The sequence below is a fragment of the Etheostoma spectabile genome, chromosome 11 (assembly GCF_008692095.1).
Source record: "Etheostoma spectabile isolate EspeVRDwgs_2016 chromosome 11, UIUC_Espe_1.0, whole genome shotgun sequence".
Classification (NCBI taxonomy): Eukaryota; Metazoa; Chordata; class Actinopteri; order Perciformes; family Percidae; genus Etheostoma; species Etheostoma spectabile.
The window spans coordinates 2,980,518-2,999,631 of record NC_045743.1 but is presented as its reverse complement, the minus strand read 5'-3'; the positions used below and the strand labels follow the sequence as shown (position 1 = coordinate 2,999,631).

The window sequence follows — 19,114 nt, the reverse complement described above, 5'->3', positions numbered from 1 at the left end:
TATAATATGTGAAAAGTTGCATATGCATGAACTACTGTAAATATAATGGTGTAAAAGGCAAGTCTTCAATATGCAGGTAGAAGCAGTGAGTGCTTAGCCAAGTAGTGACGGAGACCTTTTATTTCCATGTTAATGGAAAGTTTCCATAGAGAAACTCTGCATCTGAAGATATCACGGAACCATCAAAACTGTAGATTCTCCCATAGATATACCTATACAACCGATGAGTAATGTGGAAAATTCAGCATACACTAAATGTGACAAGCTCTATAATAACCTGAAAAGTTTTAGTATCAGTAATACAGTAACACGATTGTCTGTTGGCTAGAGTGAATTCCAATTTAAACTAAGCATTGTTTCGGAGTCTTTACTCAGGAGAGTGTGAACCAGGAAGACACTCCAGTGAGAATGTGGGCGGTCCAGTTGAGCTGGTGAAACTCATATCGTATCATGTCAGAACTTCCCATAAAAACACCAACACCAACAAAGAATTACAGTACCTACTTACAAGTATTGTCTTTATATCCTAAGCCGGATCTATCGTATTCCTCTGTGCCATAGAGCTCTTTTTGTGTCAAAAACTATTAGAAATGCATGAGCCAACCACCCTGCTGCAATGGGTGACATGTTCCTTCACTACCATGAACACACACACTGTAGTTTAATTTTAGTCCCACATACACTATCCTGGTGCCATATATAGTGATGGAATGAGTATTAAGAGGTTTCATCCGAGTAAAATTATTAACACTTTAACAGCCCCCTGCATTAAAAATATAAATAGCAGACAAGTATTATCAGCACAAACAAGCCTAACTATAACTGTCAAAAGTACTGTAAGTGGAGGAAAAACTACAATATTACCCTCTGAAATGTAGAGGAAGTATAAAGTAGCAAAAAACTGAAATACCCAAGTTAAGGACAAGTACCTTTGACTTAAGTACAGTACTTGAGAATTTGTACTAAGTTACATTCTAAACCGGGCTGTAAATCAGCACTCAAAAGTTTATTAATCTGGAGATGAAAACAGTCCCCAACAAAAGCACTATTTACTCCTGCTTGTGTAAGGTGTGCTGGGCTTGAGGGTGAGTGCACTAGGGAAGTTTTGAAACAGACTAAGGCATTGTTGGTTTCAATCTTTTCATGAGATATACTAATAAAAAGAATATATAGCGTAAGCCCAGCCTTATCCTTTTAATGAGAGGAAGGTCTGTCTAGTCTGTACCCCAGATTCAGCAGGTCAACAGGCAGCTCTGCTCACGTTTATCATTATTCCACTTACCTACTTATCCAGCTCTGCAACCTTCTGTTTTTTTTCACCTTACTTTAATCCAATTATTAGTCTATCAGTCCTTTACCTTCCTCTCCCACAGTGATCTTTCACAGTGGATGTCTTTTCAGCTGTGTAACATAAGGCCAGCAGGAGTTCTCCTTCTAACCTCAACATCCTCGGTTTGACAGCTCAGGGAGTTTGTGGGAAGCTTGGGGCTACGGGGTAATAACAAATTCAGAGTAGGGCGTTATCCCACTCTGGTTGTCCTCATACTTAAATGAAAAAGTCCTCATACCTAAATGAAAAAGTCCTCATACCTAAATTAAAGAGTATTTTTTTTTGTCAGTGTGTCCCAAACCAACCAGTATGATCATGTTGCTGATTTGGCTCGGCTATTGGCTGGACAGTTGAGCTTTTTAGCTAAGGGTAGGGAACAATTGCTGGAGATGGAACTTAAACTCCAGTCTCTTGTGTTAAAGTCAGTTGTATTGCACTTCTTAATCTTTCTTTGCTTTTGAACATAAAATAAACAATTTGTTACAAGCAAATTTTCTGGAGAGGACGGTCTGACTTTATTGTATAACCACAGTTTGATAAAAGGAAGACTTTTGGGATATCTGAGCTTTATATCAACGTGGAGGATGTCGTACATATGAATACTTTCCTCTCTTAAAAAAAACCGAGTTTTCTCCTTTGCTGTGTGGGCAAAAGGAGTGGAAAACCACGGCGTCCATCCCCCCAACAGAGAGCTGCAACCAAGAAAGCAGGGTGTGAAAAGAGGAACATTGTTAAAGGTCAGGCATGATGGCACAGCTCTTAATTCACAGCTTTTCTTCTCACATCTCCTCACAGGGAATGGGTTGTGCAATTGCGGCAACTGTGAATGCTGGGACGGCTGGACGGGGAACGCTTGCGAAATCTGGTTGGGAGCAGAGTACTGAGGAGGAGAGGACATTAGGGTTAAAGACAAGGGGCCTGGCTGCCCGGAGCAACCAGGAGCACGTTGGTCACAACTAGGCTGGTAAAACGCCACAGCCAGGAAAACCACAAGAGGAGGGAGAAGAAAAAAAACTCAACGTGGATGTAATTCTGCATATCACTAACAACATTCCTTCTTTAATTGTACTGGTTACAAATAATCCTTATAAAAGTGGGTATTGTAGGTGTAAAAGAAACATATTACCATGTAAACATTTGTTTCCAAAACAGCTTTATATATAATTTACCTTTTTATTATGAAGGAACGCTTACATATTCAAGATGGTTACACATAGTAGGATACAGGTACATGACAAATCCAAATGTTGTAAAGGGAAGAATGATTAAAGTTACATTGTTGGATGCTGTGGCGGCAATCTGTTTTTAACCGGTACTCAGGGGTGTGTGGTTCCCAAAATTGGACTGAAAATTCAATCAAACGCTCAAGGCACAGGTTGTTTGAGGTTTTTATTTCTTTTTAATAATAAAACATTTAATGTGCAGCATGACACAACATTTTGCATGGAAAACAATGCGAAGACCTTAATCATACATGGTTACAAATTTGTTATAACATGACATAACTCCAATGGGCATACTTGCTAAGGTATATATTATATATATGTATTTTTTTTTTTTTTGGGTGAAAAATCATAATAGTGCCTAATCTTCTCCCCCGGGAAATCCAACAATCAGACATGAAAGCCGCACTGTACTGAAGGTACATGATGGACATTTCTCACTCAACATATACTAGTGACAAGGAAAAATTGTAAGTGGAGGAAACAGAGAGAGGGCATACATAGTTCAGTTGTGGCATGCTGGATGTCCATGTCACTTCAAAAGGTGGCATCAGGGGATGAGAGCTGCATTGACACAAGAGCTCAGTCACCACTTGAAAAGAGGACCGATAAGAAGTCACAAAGAAAATTTAATGTAAATTCTACTTTGGCCTTTTTCATGCTTAAACTAGCCAATCCCTCTGTTTTCTTTGTCCCATCAAGAAATGACAGGTGCAATAATATACTGCACACTATATTGCATTAAGTATGTTACTGACATTACAGTACACCTTTTATATAAATATTGTATTCAATATGTTGTATGTGTGTATACAACAAACAAACTGTATAGTGTAGACAAACTGGTTGCATATATGTATGTAAAATTAGCGGTACATACCAACAGTTCTTAACAGACATAGCCTACTACATGCAGTTCATCAATGCCATCCTCTCCCCATGCAACAGATGGGACAATGTACAAAAAAAAGAGGTTGAGAACAGAAGCAACAAAGAAAGTAAGTTTGCTAGAACATTCTTGAAACATATCTGAAGATAGGCAGAACAAAGCAAACATGATTGGTAACAGCAGACGACATCACGCACGACCCGTATACAAGAGAAAATAAGGACGAACCAAAAAAGATCCAAACAGAGATATACATTTGCACACCGTTCATTTACAAAAATAAAGTTAGCCTCAGAGGAGCCAGTTATCTGGACTGCAGGGCTGGAGCAGCAGCCAGCCCAGCATGTAGAGTTTGTACGAGTGAAGAGATGATAGGCTGTAATGAGGACAGAACATCAGCCCCAAATACAACTACAGTGGTTTCTAGCTCCTTTGTGTGTACAGTACAACATTTTTGTTATTAACAGCTTTGTACAGACAGAACTTGAATTCTAACTAATGTGCTTTGATGTGCTATAACAACAAATGACCATATGTAATCCCAATAAACTCAGAAAATTATATTTACCAAATCTATTTCTTGATGTAATTGCAGTTTTAGCAGCACACAGCAGTAACAATCTACTTGATATTCTAAACCTTATCAAAAAAAACTATTTGAAAAAAATCAATAAAGCAAGATAAATAAATACATTGATTGATCCAACAGAGCTTTAATAAACTGCTAACGTCATGATGACAATGCAAAAACAGAAAATGCAATGGGTTACCTTCAGCTTAGCTGTGGGTGAAGAACGTTAACCATATACCTTGTTCACTATAGAAAATACATGCATGTGATTAATTCAAGGTATTCATACTTCTCCAAAATGACATCAGTCAAAGACCATTGGGGGTCTGGGCGCAGTTGATTCTTTCGGACAGAGCAAAATGCTATCACAGTGAAAGCTTTCAAGAAATTGAATCAGATTTGTTTTCTTTTGTAAGGAATCAGTTCGTCTTGGGATGAAAAGAAAAAAGACTTTGGTCATTTCAGAATGAATCCATCTTAGTGTGGTTTTTCCATGGATAATGCTACGTGTCCTATACATGGATGTATTGGGTGGGTGAGGCACCTTTGGCCCAGTGGAGACTGGGAACCTTTTTTTGCATGCCGGGAATCAAGGTCCAAACAGCCACGTGATAGGCCAAGATGATCAGTACTGGACTCTGCATGCTGAGCTAGGGGACAAATCCTCTCATAATAATAATCATAATAACAATATCTAGTCATTTAAAAAGTTATGATTTAGAATAGTCATTTTCCCTAAGTTTTATACAGTGAAAATGTTACAATACAAGCCATCTCTTGTACAACTGCTGCAAGAAGAGAGAACACAATATTAATCTTGCCCATGCTCTAGTTTGCTGAACCAAATAGGGATGCAGCCAGTATAAATTTCACCTACTGGTTTTCAGCCATGTTGTTTTCTGGCTTTAAGAAGACGCTGCCATAAGATGGCTGCCAGTGCTGCAGTAATAGACCATCTGGGTCAAAGCCACAAGCCTAGCCTCATAGTCCAAAGAAGTCGGTGAGTAAGGGACAGAGGCCTACAAGGCCTAGAGATATTCCTAGAGCCCACGCTCTGAAATAAGATTAAAGAAAAATAGAATTCAGGATTTCTTTTACCAGAGAAGGCGGACTGAACCGCTGGTGGGACATAGATAGTGATATGTATACACCATTCCTTACAGCGCTCTCCCACCCACACACACATCTGTTTATAAATGTGTGTGTGTGTGTGTGTGTGTGTATGTGTGTATGTGTGTAGGGAGCTCTTCGCATTGATTGCAGTGGAGGTAATTAGCACTTAATCAACTATGACTGCATGAGCTACTGTATCGGTCAGCCTCCAGTGTGTTTTTATCAGCTGTAAGAAGCAACATCTCTGCTTTTTCCCCGCAAACTGTATGTGTCTTGTAAGTGTGTGTGCATGTTGTAAGTGAGATGGAAATTTAAATAAGTTGTTTCATAAATGTTTTTATGCCACATCTGTGTGAATGTATTTCTAAGAAAATCACACAACTCCCTTGAAAAATGTTTTTATCTTTTCTAGGTTACTTGACAAAGAGAAAAGTGTGTGAGTGGAGATAGAAAGAGAGGGAGAGGGGAACATACTCTTAAAAAATAGAGGACAACAGTCCAAATATTTAATCTATCTATACAGTCTCTATCCCAGAACATAGCTGGTGAACTGTGGTATAGAAAATAGATCTGAAGGTACATAGACTCTGCTGTAACAGGGCATTAAAGAGAGGGAGAGTTTCTGGAAATAACTGTCAGCAAGCAAAGTACCACGAGTGTGGTTGTAAAACGTGTTATTCACATGAATTCTCACAGTTTCAGAGGAATCTAAAGGCATTCCATGATCAGAGGTCCCCTTCCCTCCTGTGCTGGAAATTCTCAGCCGCCTCAGAATCCATGCGCTCATGTTGAGACAGCTGGAGAAGGGGAGGGTGAGGCGGAGAAAAAGAAAGGAGCAAGAGAAGAGAGGAAGGGAGGTTCGCCTGGATCTGATCCACAGAAGAAAGAGGGTCTGGAGTCTAGTCAGGAAAAACCCAGCCTCTGTTACGTCCCCCCCCCCCCCCTCCACATACACACACACACACACACACACACACACACGCACGCACACACACACACACACACACACACACAAACTCACACAGGGCAGGTGCGGCTATGTGGTGGGCTTGTCAGGCTTGCTTACAGGTTTACCTCCGTTCATCACTGCTGGCTCACTTGTGCTTTTACTAGGAGGTACTGCTGCCTTGGGCACTGTCTCTCCAACATCATGCAACGATGGCTCTCTGTACATGGCAACTGGAAGAGCAGACGATAAGGAAAGAAAGCAGAGAGACAAGAGAAAAGCTGTTAGCAAGAACTTCTTCTCTGCTCTTTCGACTTCAACCATTAAAAGGAGAATCTATCGTTTAACAATACATGTTGTGCACTTTTTCAAAGGTTTTTATACGGCAGATATTCCTCAAAACCTTCAAAGAAGACAACCTGCAATTTATAGATAATTGATTCTTAATGCTGCCATCCTGACCTGCTTCTGTCTCCATCAGGGCTGATGCTGAATCTAAGCACTGGCTTTTCAACAAAACAGCAAAAAGTGTCTTATTATCTTCCACCTTACAGCCACTAGACTACAGCTGCCCTGACAGGACACTTCAACTTGATTCCATGTTTAAATGATGTGAACCAATCAGGCTGGTAGCTGACGAGAGTGATGGTGGCATCGGCTGGACTATCAACATTTCATACTGCACTTACAGAGCTGTCCGCCTACTACGCTGTAGGCTTACAGTTGCAAAAAAGCAAATCAGCACGTAAATACAAAAATATGTCAAACCATACCATTACTAAAGATATGATCATGCCTGATAATATTGGGCGTCTGTCTTGTTATGTACAAGGGTAGTCACGCTCAATACATCCAGATTTATTTATGTTGCCACCTAAAGTTATGTTTCCTGCTGCAAAAAGACACCATTTGTTACAGTAACAGTCTTTTGCAATTATGACAGCTAAATAAATTCTTCAGGCACTGAAAAGTGAAGAGAAAATGGGGAGGAAATGTTGCCCCTTGAGTCTCTCTAAATAAGTTAAAAAAAAAAAAAAAAAAAAAAAAAAAAGAAAGCTATGTTTTTATAATGCTTATACTAATACTATTTTTGTTATCTGTCTTTCACCTGTTTTTTTAAGGGTCACCCAAAACTGAATTATTATAAAGAATCATCCCTTATGGCAAGAGGAAACTGCCCAAGCGGATAGCTTTAGTTAAGTTTACCTAAAGTATCAGAAATCCACATTGGAAGGTTCTGTTGACACTTCAATATGATAGCTGTGTTCAGGAAGCTGTGCACCTAGCACAGTTTAGTTCAGACCCTTTAAATGATAAAGCTGGTGATATTTAGAATTATTCTTAATGTCAACAAATCTCATAAAAAGACTAAAACCAATTACATGTTATTTTATCTCTTAATTCTTTCCAGCCCCAAGTTTATCTTTTCCTAATGATGAAAATATTTAAAAACAGATCATGAAAGTATACTTTGATTTTTGTTTAAGTAAATCTGTAATTCCCTATAATAACTGGGCACTGTAGTTTTGGGAAAATTATATTCAACAGGAGGAAATAATGCCTTTGTCTGGGACTATTTTCACTTGCGGATTAATACATGCTGTAGTCTAGTGAGCATTTAAAGCAGCAGTATAGTGTATATGGGACTGATTAACTACAGTGCTCTATTCATCTGTATGACGATCAGTCGTTTCTTGGAATTGTTAGTAAAAAAAGAAAAATATAGAAAATCATCCTGAAAATGTACTTTTTAATATATGTTTTTTCATTTTAAATAAAACCAAAAATGAGCTCTAGCTATTTACACCACATCATAACTAACCCTAACCCCACTCTTTTTAAACGTTATCTGATGTCACTCGCTCTGACGTTTATAGTGCGTACCTTCTAATGGCTTGGGCAGGAAGTGAGCAGCTGGTTTTGTTTTTTTCACTCGGTTCCCCTTCATGGCTTGACCGTCTTTATTTAGCCCTAGGAACCAAGCTCTCCCCGACTCCTGTTGTCTGTACAACATGGACGAGTAGATCACATAGTAGTTCTCAAATACCGACTCTTTGAACTTGCACTCCGCTGTGAAGAGTTCCTGCGGAGACAGACACAAGCACCAAACGGATTAGAAGAACTGGTCCTTTCAAACCAAAACAAATACTGTACATAGAAAATTTTATATAACATGTGGAAGAAATTCCGTTGGAGTCAAATTAATGATTAATGATTCATGGTTAATATTAAGAATGAAACAGATGTTAATGGTTAGTGAAACTGGTTAATGTAAGAATTAAACAGATGTCAGATTCATAATTCATATTTGGACTTAAATGGAGGTCACCAGGACAAATGCCTGTGTTATTTCACGCTTACAATGTGTAGAATAATGTTATGGCAGACACAGAAACTGCCTCGCCAGGTGAAATGGACTTTCACCTGTCGTGAAAAGGATTAGCGCCGCAGAGTCAATCTCACTATAATCATGTCTCAAGCCGAGTCTAATGACCTGTTCTGATGAAATGCAACTCTCATTCTCTCCTCGGCCTTAACCTTGACATCAGATGTGAGAACACTCGTTTAGTCGATTAGCTCATGTTCCCGGCAGAAAGTATATATTGTTAGGCACCGACCCCAGCACCTCAGCACTGGGAATATCAGCACTTTACTCTCCGATGTCCCTGAAACATTTTTTAATTGGTAAAAAACACAACAGGGATCATCCAAAACACTATAGGCTCTATCTTGCACCCGGCAGAGCGCTGCACAAAGCCAGACGCAAGTGTCTTTGCTATTTTAAGCCCGTCCAGCGCCAACGTTGTTTAAATAGCAAATGCACCTGCGCCCATCGTTGAGGGTATGCTGATCTTACAGGGAAGTGTGTTCAGGTAAATTCTTTGCACATTGCCATCTAGAGACAGCGGGAAGTGATGGCGCCATTGACCAACAAAAACTTGGTCTAAAGTCATGTCATTGTTATTTTAAAAGCACATTAATAAAATTAGTAAAATGCACCTAGGCTCGTGCACAGCACGTACACACAATGCTTTTTACGCACACACAGGGAAGCACAGCAGCACACAAACGATTGAAAAATCCACCAACCTAATAGCAATGTGCCAAGGTACAAACAAGCCTGGCTTTTAAAGGGAAAGGGAGATTACACTCTGATTGTTTTATTAAATGTTACGTCCAAAACACGCCGATGAATTAATGAAGACACTAAGTACAACCCTTTTAAACCATGCGCCTGGCGCATGGACCCTTCTTTCTGCCATCAAACTATCTTAAGTGGATTTGGACACGCACCAAAATGCTCCTTCCCGCTGTGTGTTCAGATCGTTGAAAAAGGTCCCATGGTCTTCTATTAGCAATTTGTCTATGACTGCCTTCTGAACTTTGTACGAATAATGATAGAACTAACTAAGTGACTCCTTCATCCTTAACATCTCAATCTGGCAATGACGAATGAACCCCGAGGTGCCACATCTCTCTTTGCTGTTGCCCATTCATCTCCAACCAGAAGGGTAATAAAAAGCATTTCCATATTGTCTGCCCTGCCAGGCTAAAAATAAAAGGCATTCAATGGGTTGTATTAATCAAAGCACACTCATTACAATGGAGAGTTATACCACATCTGCTGTGAGCAGTTCACACTGAGGTGGGTCATACGGTCTGTGGTCATAGAACTACTGACAGTAAACGTATATTTAAAAAAATAAAAAATAAAATAAAATATATAAAAAATCCTTTGATGCAGCTCGTGCTGCCGTGGTTCTCAATGCCTTTTGGAAGATTCACAAAATAACCCAAAATCAGAAATACTTTAATTTTTTTTTAATTAGCAACATTTAGATCATGTAGGAAGCTTTTGTTGTATGTAGTAAATTTCTTCAGTCTCGGATGAAAAAGAAGGAAAAAAAACCTTTTGTTGATTCTACAACATATTTCTGTATTTCTTCCATTCTGTGGGATGAAAGTGAATGATATGGGTAAATATGAAAGGTGATTATGCTCCTAATATGGCTGCAACTATACAGCCACACTAGCATCTCTGTGAGGTTGCACAAGCACGGTGTTGCTTTGTGCCTAATTTTGATGCAGATATAATGTTTACCGTCTTCACAGTTTTAACGTTGATGGGAATGTTATTTGTTTTGCAGGTATTTGGTCATAAAAGAACGTATGATTTTGACCTGATCATGGTGTAAGAGGAAAGCTAAGGGGATTACCAAGTCAGTAGGATTCATCCTCTTGGCACCATAAACGTCTGTATGGAATGTTATGGCAAATCAATGAAAACATGTGACATATTCCCATCTGGACCAAAGTGGAGGACCTGACAGACTGTCATCAGTTGAGAAAAAATAAAAATAAAAAAATAAATCACTTTATTTAATTTTTCTATAATAGCTCTTAGAGACATTTCTATGTTTCACCAGACAAAATCTCCTGTACTGTAGCTGCACAGGATGTAATGCATGGGCTAAATGCTCAGTTTTGAACACAGGACACACCATGCCATGATTATGGTGTGATTAGCCCTTTGGTGAATTATCCTGTCAGAGCCTATCCTCCAGACAGTATTTATCTGAAAGCAGAGCTGAGCAGGAAGGAGCAGAGAGACACTTGGGACGAACCGTAATGATCCTGAGGAGCACCCGGCTGTATTTTAAGTGTCCTCTCCATCCTTGATTGAGTACTCGTGGGCAACAACAACAGCAACAGCATCAGCTGAGATGTCACTCACAGCAATTACTGCGAGAAACAGTCAAAACTCAGTGCAGGCACTGTGAGGTCAGAGTAGCAATCTGTTATGTGAGATGTGTGTTGGGAAATCCTACATCCTGACTTTGGTCGGTCTCGCCACTGATTACATTATCCACAATTAAACAATGTGCTTTCTAGTAAGATTTCAAGTAAGATTTCGAGGATATCATGTTTCTTTGTCATGGCTGTTGATATGCCCTCATCTTTGTACTATATGTGTAACTGTTTAATTCTATATATTTTCTTTTTCTTTGTTCTTTTTGATCGGAGCTGCTCGGGAATGTAAAAATAAATTTCAGTGTAAACTGACAATAAAGTCATGCAAGAGAATAAAACTTCAGACTATTCTAGTGGCAAATGTAGGGATTAGGATCAAAAATACAGTATTAATGTTGATTCTGTAGTCGACCACAACATCTGAGAAGAGCAATCAATTGATACGCCTGCACACAGCAGACTGAAGCAATAAAAACTGAGCCTAAAACCCTGGGCATGAAGCTGTCTGGTGCGTTTTATATCATCTATCAAAATAAAACGGTCCCTGTGGACGATGCACAGACTCAACCCCATCGTTATTCATTTTATCGTTCACATTAAGATTTATTGTATGTCAACATCAAGCAGCCATGTATCAAACGGCTGCTTATTATGTCCAAGTTGTCAGACAGGGAGGTCTGTGTCCTGTCTCGACAGAATAGGATATTCTACTATGTGCTGTATAGAACAAATACAACTTAATAAGTTCGCAATGTAAAAGATTTCAAAAAAACTTGTTTGGGTTTCTAGCCAACAACACAGAACAAAGCACAGGACTGCTTCATTTGTTAAACCTAATAACCTCCGTTCTCTGAAATAATGTTTAAACATGCTCTTTTCATGCTGAAGCAAACTCTGTTGCTGAGCCGATTAGAAGGCAAACAGTTTTACCTTCATGGTTCCCTGAGTTGCCTCAATGAGGTAATTAATTATACTTTTTCCTCATCAGGTAAGCAGCACCAGGTAGGTTGGCTGCTGTAATTAGACACATCATTTTGATGCTGGTCCAGGTATGGCCCATCGCTGATTACTTATACAGCATATACAAAACAGCCTTGAGTCAAACTAATCATACAAGCTGGTACCGAGGCCATAATTGTGGCTAATCAAACGCCTTCACATAGACGCAGAAAAACTGGGTAATTGTTTACGGAGGCAGAGCAAATGGAGGTGGTTTGTTTGTGGAATGTTGCTTGACGTCAGTCATTTTAATCAGTTGGATTTGACTATCAGAGCAGCGAAGGCGGCTGACTTCAGACGCATTGTTCATTGATTGCATTTTAAGTGTGTCAAATGTCAATGACAAATGCTTTTATCACATTCTTCCTTCGCCTTGTCACAAAAAACAAAGAATTTTTCTTTCAGTTATTCTTCCTCATTTGAGATCAGTAATGCTTCACTCATATGCCAGACACTGTTAGATGTGTGAATAGGCAACTTAACAAGTTTGCCATAACAACCTAATAAGGATATGTCAATGTCAACTGGGCATCCCCTTCGTATCCATACATCCAAATAAGAGAGAGTTGCTTTCCGTACAATTCTACACAACATCAAACTAATATTTTGGAAAAAGATGGGTGACATTGAAGGAGAAAAAGGAGAGTAAGAATCGGACACAGAGCACAATTTCATACCAGTGGCAAATCAAATCATTTTTGAGGTGCCAAACGGTTGATTTTCTTCCCACTCAATCTCCCCGCCCGGCGCTCCACATCAGTAGCTCACAGCTCTGAAAGGGAAGGCCATAATTGACCTTGGCCACAGACAGCGTGAGGGCACAACACTGCTCAGCCCCACATAATCAGCCCCAGTCACCAAGGCAAAAAGACGGTGACAAACATAAAGGAGAGATAAACAATCACAAGAAGATGCAGTGAAACAAGGTAGAAATTGACAAGGAGAGAGAAAGTATTGTGTTTGAGGACAAGGGACAGGTCTTGGGAGGAATACAGCTTCTAAAGAAAAAGAACATAAAAAAGTGCCAAATGGATAGAAACCGATGAAGAGAGTGGGCGTTTTTGAAATAAAAAGAGTGAATAGGCTTTACAACACTAGAGAGCAGAGAGAGTCACTCTGAAAACAAACATCTATTGGAAAAATATCACAAAATGGGTTGTGTGTGCCGAGCATGACTGCATAAAAGTAGGTGAGAGGAGGCTCGTATAATATGGAGGACGCACATTAACATGCAGAGTGACTGCTCACTACCCCACTGTGAAAAACCAAGAAATTGTTTATTAATGCTGCCAGCATAAAACCTATTAATCCATGGAAAAAGGTCAACCTCCAGAAAGCTAAGCTGCATTCACAATGCTAAGCTGCTCTCATATGTATAAGAGTCACGTCGCCAGTGTGTGCAGACAATGGGGGATTCAGCAGACCTGTCTGATTATCAAACCCAGAGGAGGAAGAGGAGACAGCGACCAGATGAGGAGTCACCAGTAAACAGCTGGATGATTTGTGTGCACAGACAATGTACAGTATTCCTTTTTTTTTCTATACCTTGATCTGAATGATCTGAATACATATGACATGATTGGAAGCATAGGTGCTGATATGCCAGACTATAACATAAAAATAAAATAAAAATAAAAAAACTTTCACTCATGTTTAAAAAAGGTACATGACGATGACTTGAAGGTTACTAATCAAAGGCCATATTCAGTATTCAAAAAAATATTGAAATAAAATCTGGTGATGCAAAAAATACAATTTTTGTTTCATGACTGAGATACAGAAAAACAGGTTTAAATTTTAAATGTTGATTATATTCAAACCATTGCCAAATGAGTTGATAACGATGTACGGATGTGTAAGTGGTGTCCAGCAACACTCAATTTCAATTTTATTTCAATTTTATTTATAGTATAATATCATAACAGAAGTTAACTTAAGACACTTTACATATAGAGTACTGTAGGTCTAGACCACACTCTATAATTTACAAAGCCCCAACAATTCTAGGAATTCCCCAAAGATCAAGCAACTAGTGGCGAGGAAAAACTCCCTTTTAGGAAGAAACCTCGGACAGACCCTGGCTCTTGGTAGGCGGAGTCTGACGGTGCCGGTTGGGGATGTGATGCACAGCGGCAGTAATAGTCATAATAAAGATAATGGAACAGTGACTACAAATGGTGGTCGTAGTGGTTCATGTGGAGAAGCTTAAGGGGATGGGTCTTACGCCACTGTTCAGAAAGGATAACACTGTTCAAGTTATAAGTTTACCACTTCTGAGGAGCATATATCATGTTTATTTAATCCTCCGTGTCCTTTTTTTTTTAAATCTCGCTATAAGCTATTCAAGTTTCAACCTGTATTTCTTTAAAGTACTTTGCATCATGTTATCTGGAGACAGATGTAGTGAGCGCGTCCCCCCTGCACTCAGTCTACTTAGATACTCTGTCTAGAGATATAGACACAAACTTTAATCTCTGTAGCCATAAAACAGTAAGCCAGCAGACTGCACTTCAAAGCATCACTGCCAATTTACTGGGTGAAATATAAATGTTTAATGTATTCCTATTAGACTGTTTGCATAAATATAGCAAAACTATATGTGGCAATGGTGACAAAAAAGCACTAACACCTTGAAGGTATTTGACCACCAGAAGTACTTACTCAATAAAGTTGTGTGTCTCGTGTGGATGAAATGAAAGATTGTTATCATTACTTAGAATTCCTCATGGGGGAGACAGACAGTACACACTATAATTTTGCAGCCAAAACGAATGTAATGATTATGCAGTGCATAATGCAGACTGTACTTCAGGCACAAGCTATTAAGTTTGAATAGTAAGAAAAGAATTCACAAAGCTAAAGATTTATGTCTTATGAGATCGGACTAAACACCAAATTCTCCAAACAACTGTCTTCTCAGTGATAACCATCAAGTGAAATATGTGTCAAAATGTTGAAATTATTTGCTGTTTTCTCCACTGGAATCTTGAAATGATGTATTATTTGTTCGATAAGTTATCTTTTGTAACTGCCATGAGAAACAGTAAGCAAGCAGCATCCTAAACTAATTGTAAACAGAACATGATACTTCATTAGGTTCATTGGGGTCAAAACAAACAGAGAGCCACGGCTAAAAGGTGGCAAACCTCGTAAGCCTTTAGAAAAAAATCATTGAAGAACAAAATGCTCATACTAAATAAAAACACACAACAAAATAAAAGAGCCTGTTGATCAAACACAAAGCACAACCACCCACGCCTAGATCAATGGGGTTTCAAGTACTTTTAGTGTGTGTGTGTGTGTGTGTGTGTGTGTGTGTGTGTGTGTGTGTGTGTGTGTGTGTGTCCCACTCTGTTGATCTGTAAATTGATGCCAGATTGGTGTCAATGCAGCCAGATTTATGCTAGATTGGCTAGTCATTTCTTGTCAAGCAAGCCAACAATCAGCACTGTGCAACAAGCTGACACATTGCAGACATGTGTCGCTGCACACACACGCACGCACACACACACGCAGTGTCCCAGTTGTTTTGAAAGAGGAAGTGCATGTCCTCTCACTGTAGATTCACTTGGCAGTGACTCTCTCCTTCTATTGTTACTTTGCACTTAAACATCTTCCTCATCTCAGCTCTGAACTCTATTGAGAATTCATTCATGTATGACTAGATTGCAGCATGTGAAAACAAAGCAAGTGTTGATTTTAACATTTAATGTGTTGGTCTTCTAACTCATGTTTGCAATGATGTTTTATTTTTAGTGGCAATGGCGAGATTGCTTTCTTTACTAGGACATTGCTGAGGCTAACGATAAAGCTTGCACTTTTCTATCCATTTCCTACTGCCGTCAGCACCCATGAAAAGACCAAAACCAACAATGACTTGGTTCAACTAAGTGTAGTCTGTGTCTTCAATGGGTTATAATTGGCCCATGCTTGTAAATATTACCCATCATCTTATCACAGGCTGATGGGCCAGGGGTGTCTGGCTCTCTAGAACGATAAACTCATTTTTCATAGTTGTCTATACAATGAAGCACTTTGTAACAGTGTTTTTAAAAAGTGCTTTATAAATAATTATTTGGGATTGGTATTTAGCATACTCTACTTGTTGTGTTCTATCAACAGATTACAGCTTCCTGTGTTTCTGAAGCATGTAAGATGTCATCATGGTTTGTAATATTATGAAATAGTCCCAATGAGGTTATAATTCTTTGGCAGTGCATAATCTAGATGCCATTGCATTACATAAGTACACATATCTATTACTGCTGGCATTATAAACATTTAACCAGGTTACATCACAACAAATGTGTGATGACAGTTGTGCATTAAGCCAGATGTTGGAACAGCAGTGTAAGCCTGAAGACCTGAACAGCTGGATCTAAAAAGATAGACTGCTGTGATTTCTTCAAAGTGCCTGGTTTAATATAAAATAGGATTGAGGGATTTAGTCACAGAGTCCATTCCTCCTAAAATCCTGTTGACAAGCAGCCAGAACACTCAGCCTGAGTGCCTGCGCATGAGTGGAAGACAGCAGAGGATTCCCTTACAGGCTGGTTGCTCTCTGGATGAATCGGTTATGGCTACAGCTGTAAGGCTGAGTGATTCCACCAGTCAGCCAGAAAGGAACCACTGAACCAACCGGCCTGCCCATCAGCTGCCATATTGGATTTGGGGGAAACTGTACTGATGGTTCACCCACAGATAATCAAAATCCAGCTGTACTATCTGAAGCTCTTGTGCATTACTCAAATACAAACGGACCAAAAACAATATATTTAACACTATATTGACAACTGTTTAATGACTTATTCATTGAAATATTGCACAGTAGAATTCCTAAAGGTTCCCTGATCTATAAAATCAACACTGTCTCCATTTCTTCACATATCCTATTTTTATACAGTACAGGATTTTAATCAATTTGTCGTGACTGAACGTTATTAAACGTCAACTTTGACTTAATTTAAAAAAAAAGGTCCAGTTGGTTTAAAACGCTGTGGTAAAAATGTAACCAAGGACGGATACATTTCTCCATACAGTACATCTAAACGTAAGCCCCCTTATAGGGCTGATTTAAAAAAATAACTGTTTTAACAAAATATTATTGCTGATTGGTATCCCCGAACCAAATAGAATTTTAAGGCCCATTGTGCTTTATGCTGAATGTTAAGCTGTTTGGTTGTGGGAAATAAATAAGCAGATTTATTGAAGACTTTACCTGACATTTGTTACTTAATACAACAGGAAAATGTGTGCAACAAGGTTTGAAGCAGCTGCTTGTGTTTTTTCTGAGAGCCATACAATTCTGTTAGCCTTCGTTTCCTGTGTGCATGTCAATGTTTCCTAGTACAACACGCTTTCTAGTTGAAGGGTGTGCGTGGGTGCATCATACAATAATGACTTCTGACTTGCTGGTCTCCACAGTGAAGCTGTGGTGTAAGTACCGTAACCACAAAATCAACAAACATTTACATGTACAGGTCAGAGGCACTTAACAGTACGTCATAATTCATATTTAATTTAGAATATATATATATATATATATATATATATATATATATATATATATAAAGTGCAGTATACAATTCTTTGACTTTTTATTTACTTTATGAATCATCCAGACCTCTCAGGTGGATAGGGACAGTTCTGCTTTCTGTCCTGAGAGTCAGAACTAAAGATTGTGAAGCAGCATGTAGTTTTTCTGCACCATTTATATGGAACAAACTCCCAGAAAGCTGTAGGTCCGCTGCAACTCTGTTCTTAAGACTTCCCTTTTTGATGCTTTTTTTTTTTTTTTTTTAAGTAAATGTTAATTTCTTACACTGCAACTTTTATCTTTTTATATTACATATCTGTCTTATTCTATTTTAGCTTTTTTAATATGTAATTGTTTTTAATTGCTCTTAAATTTTTCATGTAAAGCACTTTGATTTGCTTAATAACGTATAGATAATTTACTGTCTAACACACACCACAGAATTTTCATAATTTACAGGTCATTTACAAATTTCCATACCACTTCATTAAGGACAGAATACCAGCTGATCTGAGTGGGTGACTCATCTTTAATGCAATATCTACATTGCCCATTATCAGCAACCATTCATCCAATGTTCCAAAGGCCCATTATGTTTACTAATTTAATATCATTTTTAAAAGTAACTGAGAAAACATTGGAATATGTAAGTACATATGTAATTTGAAAACTGGTTTAAAAAAAAACAACAGGTATTTTGTCTATAATGGAGTGCATGGAATGTCCCCAAACATTTGACCAGTAGTGAGAGAGAGGTGTGTTGGGGCGCATATAATATATATATAATATTTAGGCTGTCAAACATTAACATTTTTTAGTTGATTAATCGCATAGTAATGGTGAGTTAACTCACGATAATCACAGTTTTAAAATTCTATTTCAAATCTACTCCAATTGAAGTTAAATGATTATCAAATTAAAGACACATTGTCATTCATACCAATGTACTATAAAGTAAAAACTAGACCATTGATCTCACTTGCTGTGTCTTGAGTTCACAGTATTATGGGCTATGTTTGAAGTGGCCACCACTTTGCGACATTTACAAGTGCACCGTCAATGCCCTGTTTTTTAGAGACACTGTGACTGAGCGTTGAATACTATGAGCCGTGCACGGCAGGTTTCGAATGCTAGCTGTTTCGAAGCTGCAATCATTTCAGAGCACTGTCTGTGTTCAGCGTGCTCACTTTCTCTTCAATGTTCCACTGACACCCGCCACATCCATAAAATGACTCGCGCATACGTCAGCCATATTTCCTCCATCATTTCTCATTACAGTCATGCATGTATTGCAGCTTCCACTCCTGATCGATGTAAGACTGTTACTCCAAGATAGCTATGATTACCTAGCGTGTCCAATATCACCAGTTTAGCGAGACAGAAGCTATGTTGTCCAAATTCGTAGCTAGTTTTGCGTTCTCTGTTCACACTCGTGTATCCTGGACTTGACTGTGGCCCTGATGCAACGCGTACGTGAGGTCACCGGAGGGGCAATCCGATAATATCAGGAGACCTTCGCTTCCACTATATAAACTGGCCTGCATGCTGTGGCTATCCATTTAGCTATAGCTTGGCTCAGTTTACTGGAGGTCGACGTATCCATGGATCTGCTTCTAAAACGGCTGTCACGTGTAGTTGGTCGTACGTTACCAGAAGCAGAGCTTACGCTGGGATCCGTGTGCTTGGCTTGCAAGTGATACCTCAGACCGGATGTACTTCGTGATAACTAAACTCAGCTCGACAAATGCTACATAT

The 19,114-nt window shown here is 38.9% G+C and overlaps 2 protein-coding genes across 5 annotated transcripts in view; one reads left to right on the top strand and one right to left on the bottom strand.

The window, feature by feature from the left end:
• The window catches only part of itgbl1 (integrin, beta-like 1), a 36,350-nt gene extending 33,729 nt beyond the window's left edge, over window positions 1-2,621 (top strand). Inside the window, exon 11 of the mRNA XM_032528867.1 lies at window positions 2,126-2,621. Coding sequence (XP_032384758.1) covers window positions 2,126-2,214 — 89 coding nt within the window. The 3' untranslated portion in view covers window positions 2,215-2,621. The remainder of the gene's footprint in view (window positions 1-2,125) is intronic.
• An 86-nt stretch (window positions 2,622-2,707) lies between these two features.
• fgf14 (fibroblast growth factor 14) overlaps window positions 2,708-19,114 on the bottom strand; it is a 114,299-nt gene continuing 97,892 nt past the window's right edge. For 3 of the 4 annotated variants that reach the window (XM_032528871.1, XM_032528875.1, XM_032528873.1), the window contains exons 4-6: window positions 7,957-8,155; window positions 6,201-6,305; window positions 2,708-5,995 (exon numbers count right to left, since the gene is read on the bottom strand). In XM_032528871.1, coding sequence (XP_032384762.1) covers window positions 5,910-5,995; window positions 6,201-6,305; window positions 7,957-8,155 — 390 coding nt within the window. In that variant the 3' untranslated portion in view covers window positions 2,708-5,909. The remainder of the gene's footprint in view (window positions 5,996-6,200; window positions 6,306-7,956; window positions 8,156-19,114) is intronic. The other variant, XM_032528874.1, reaches the window with a different exon arrangement.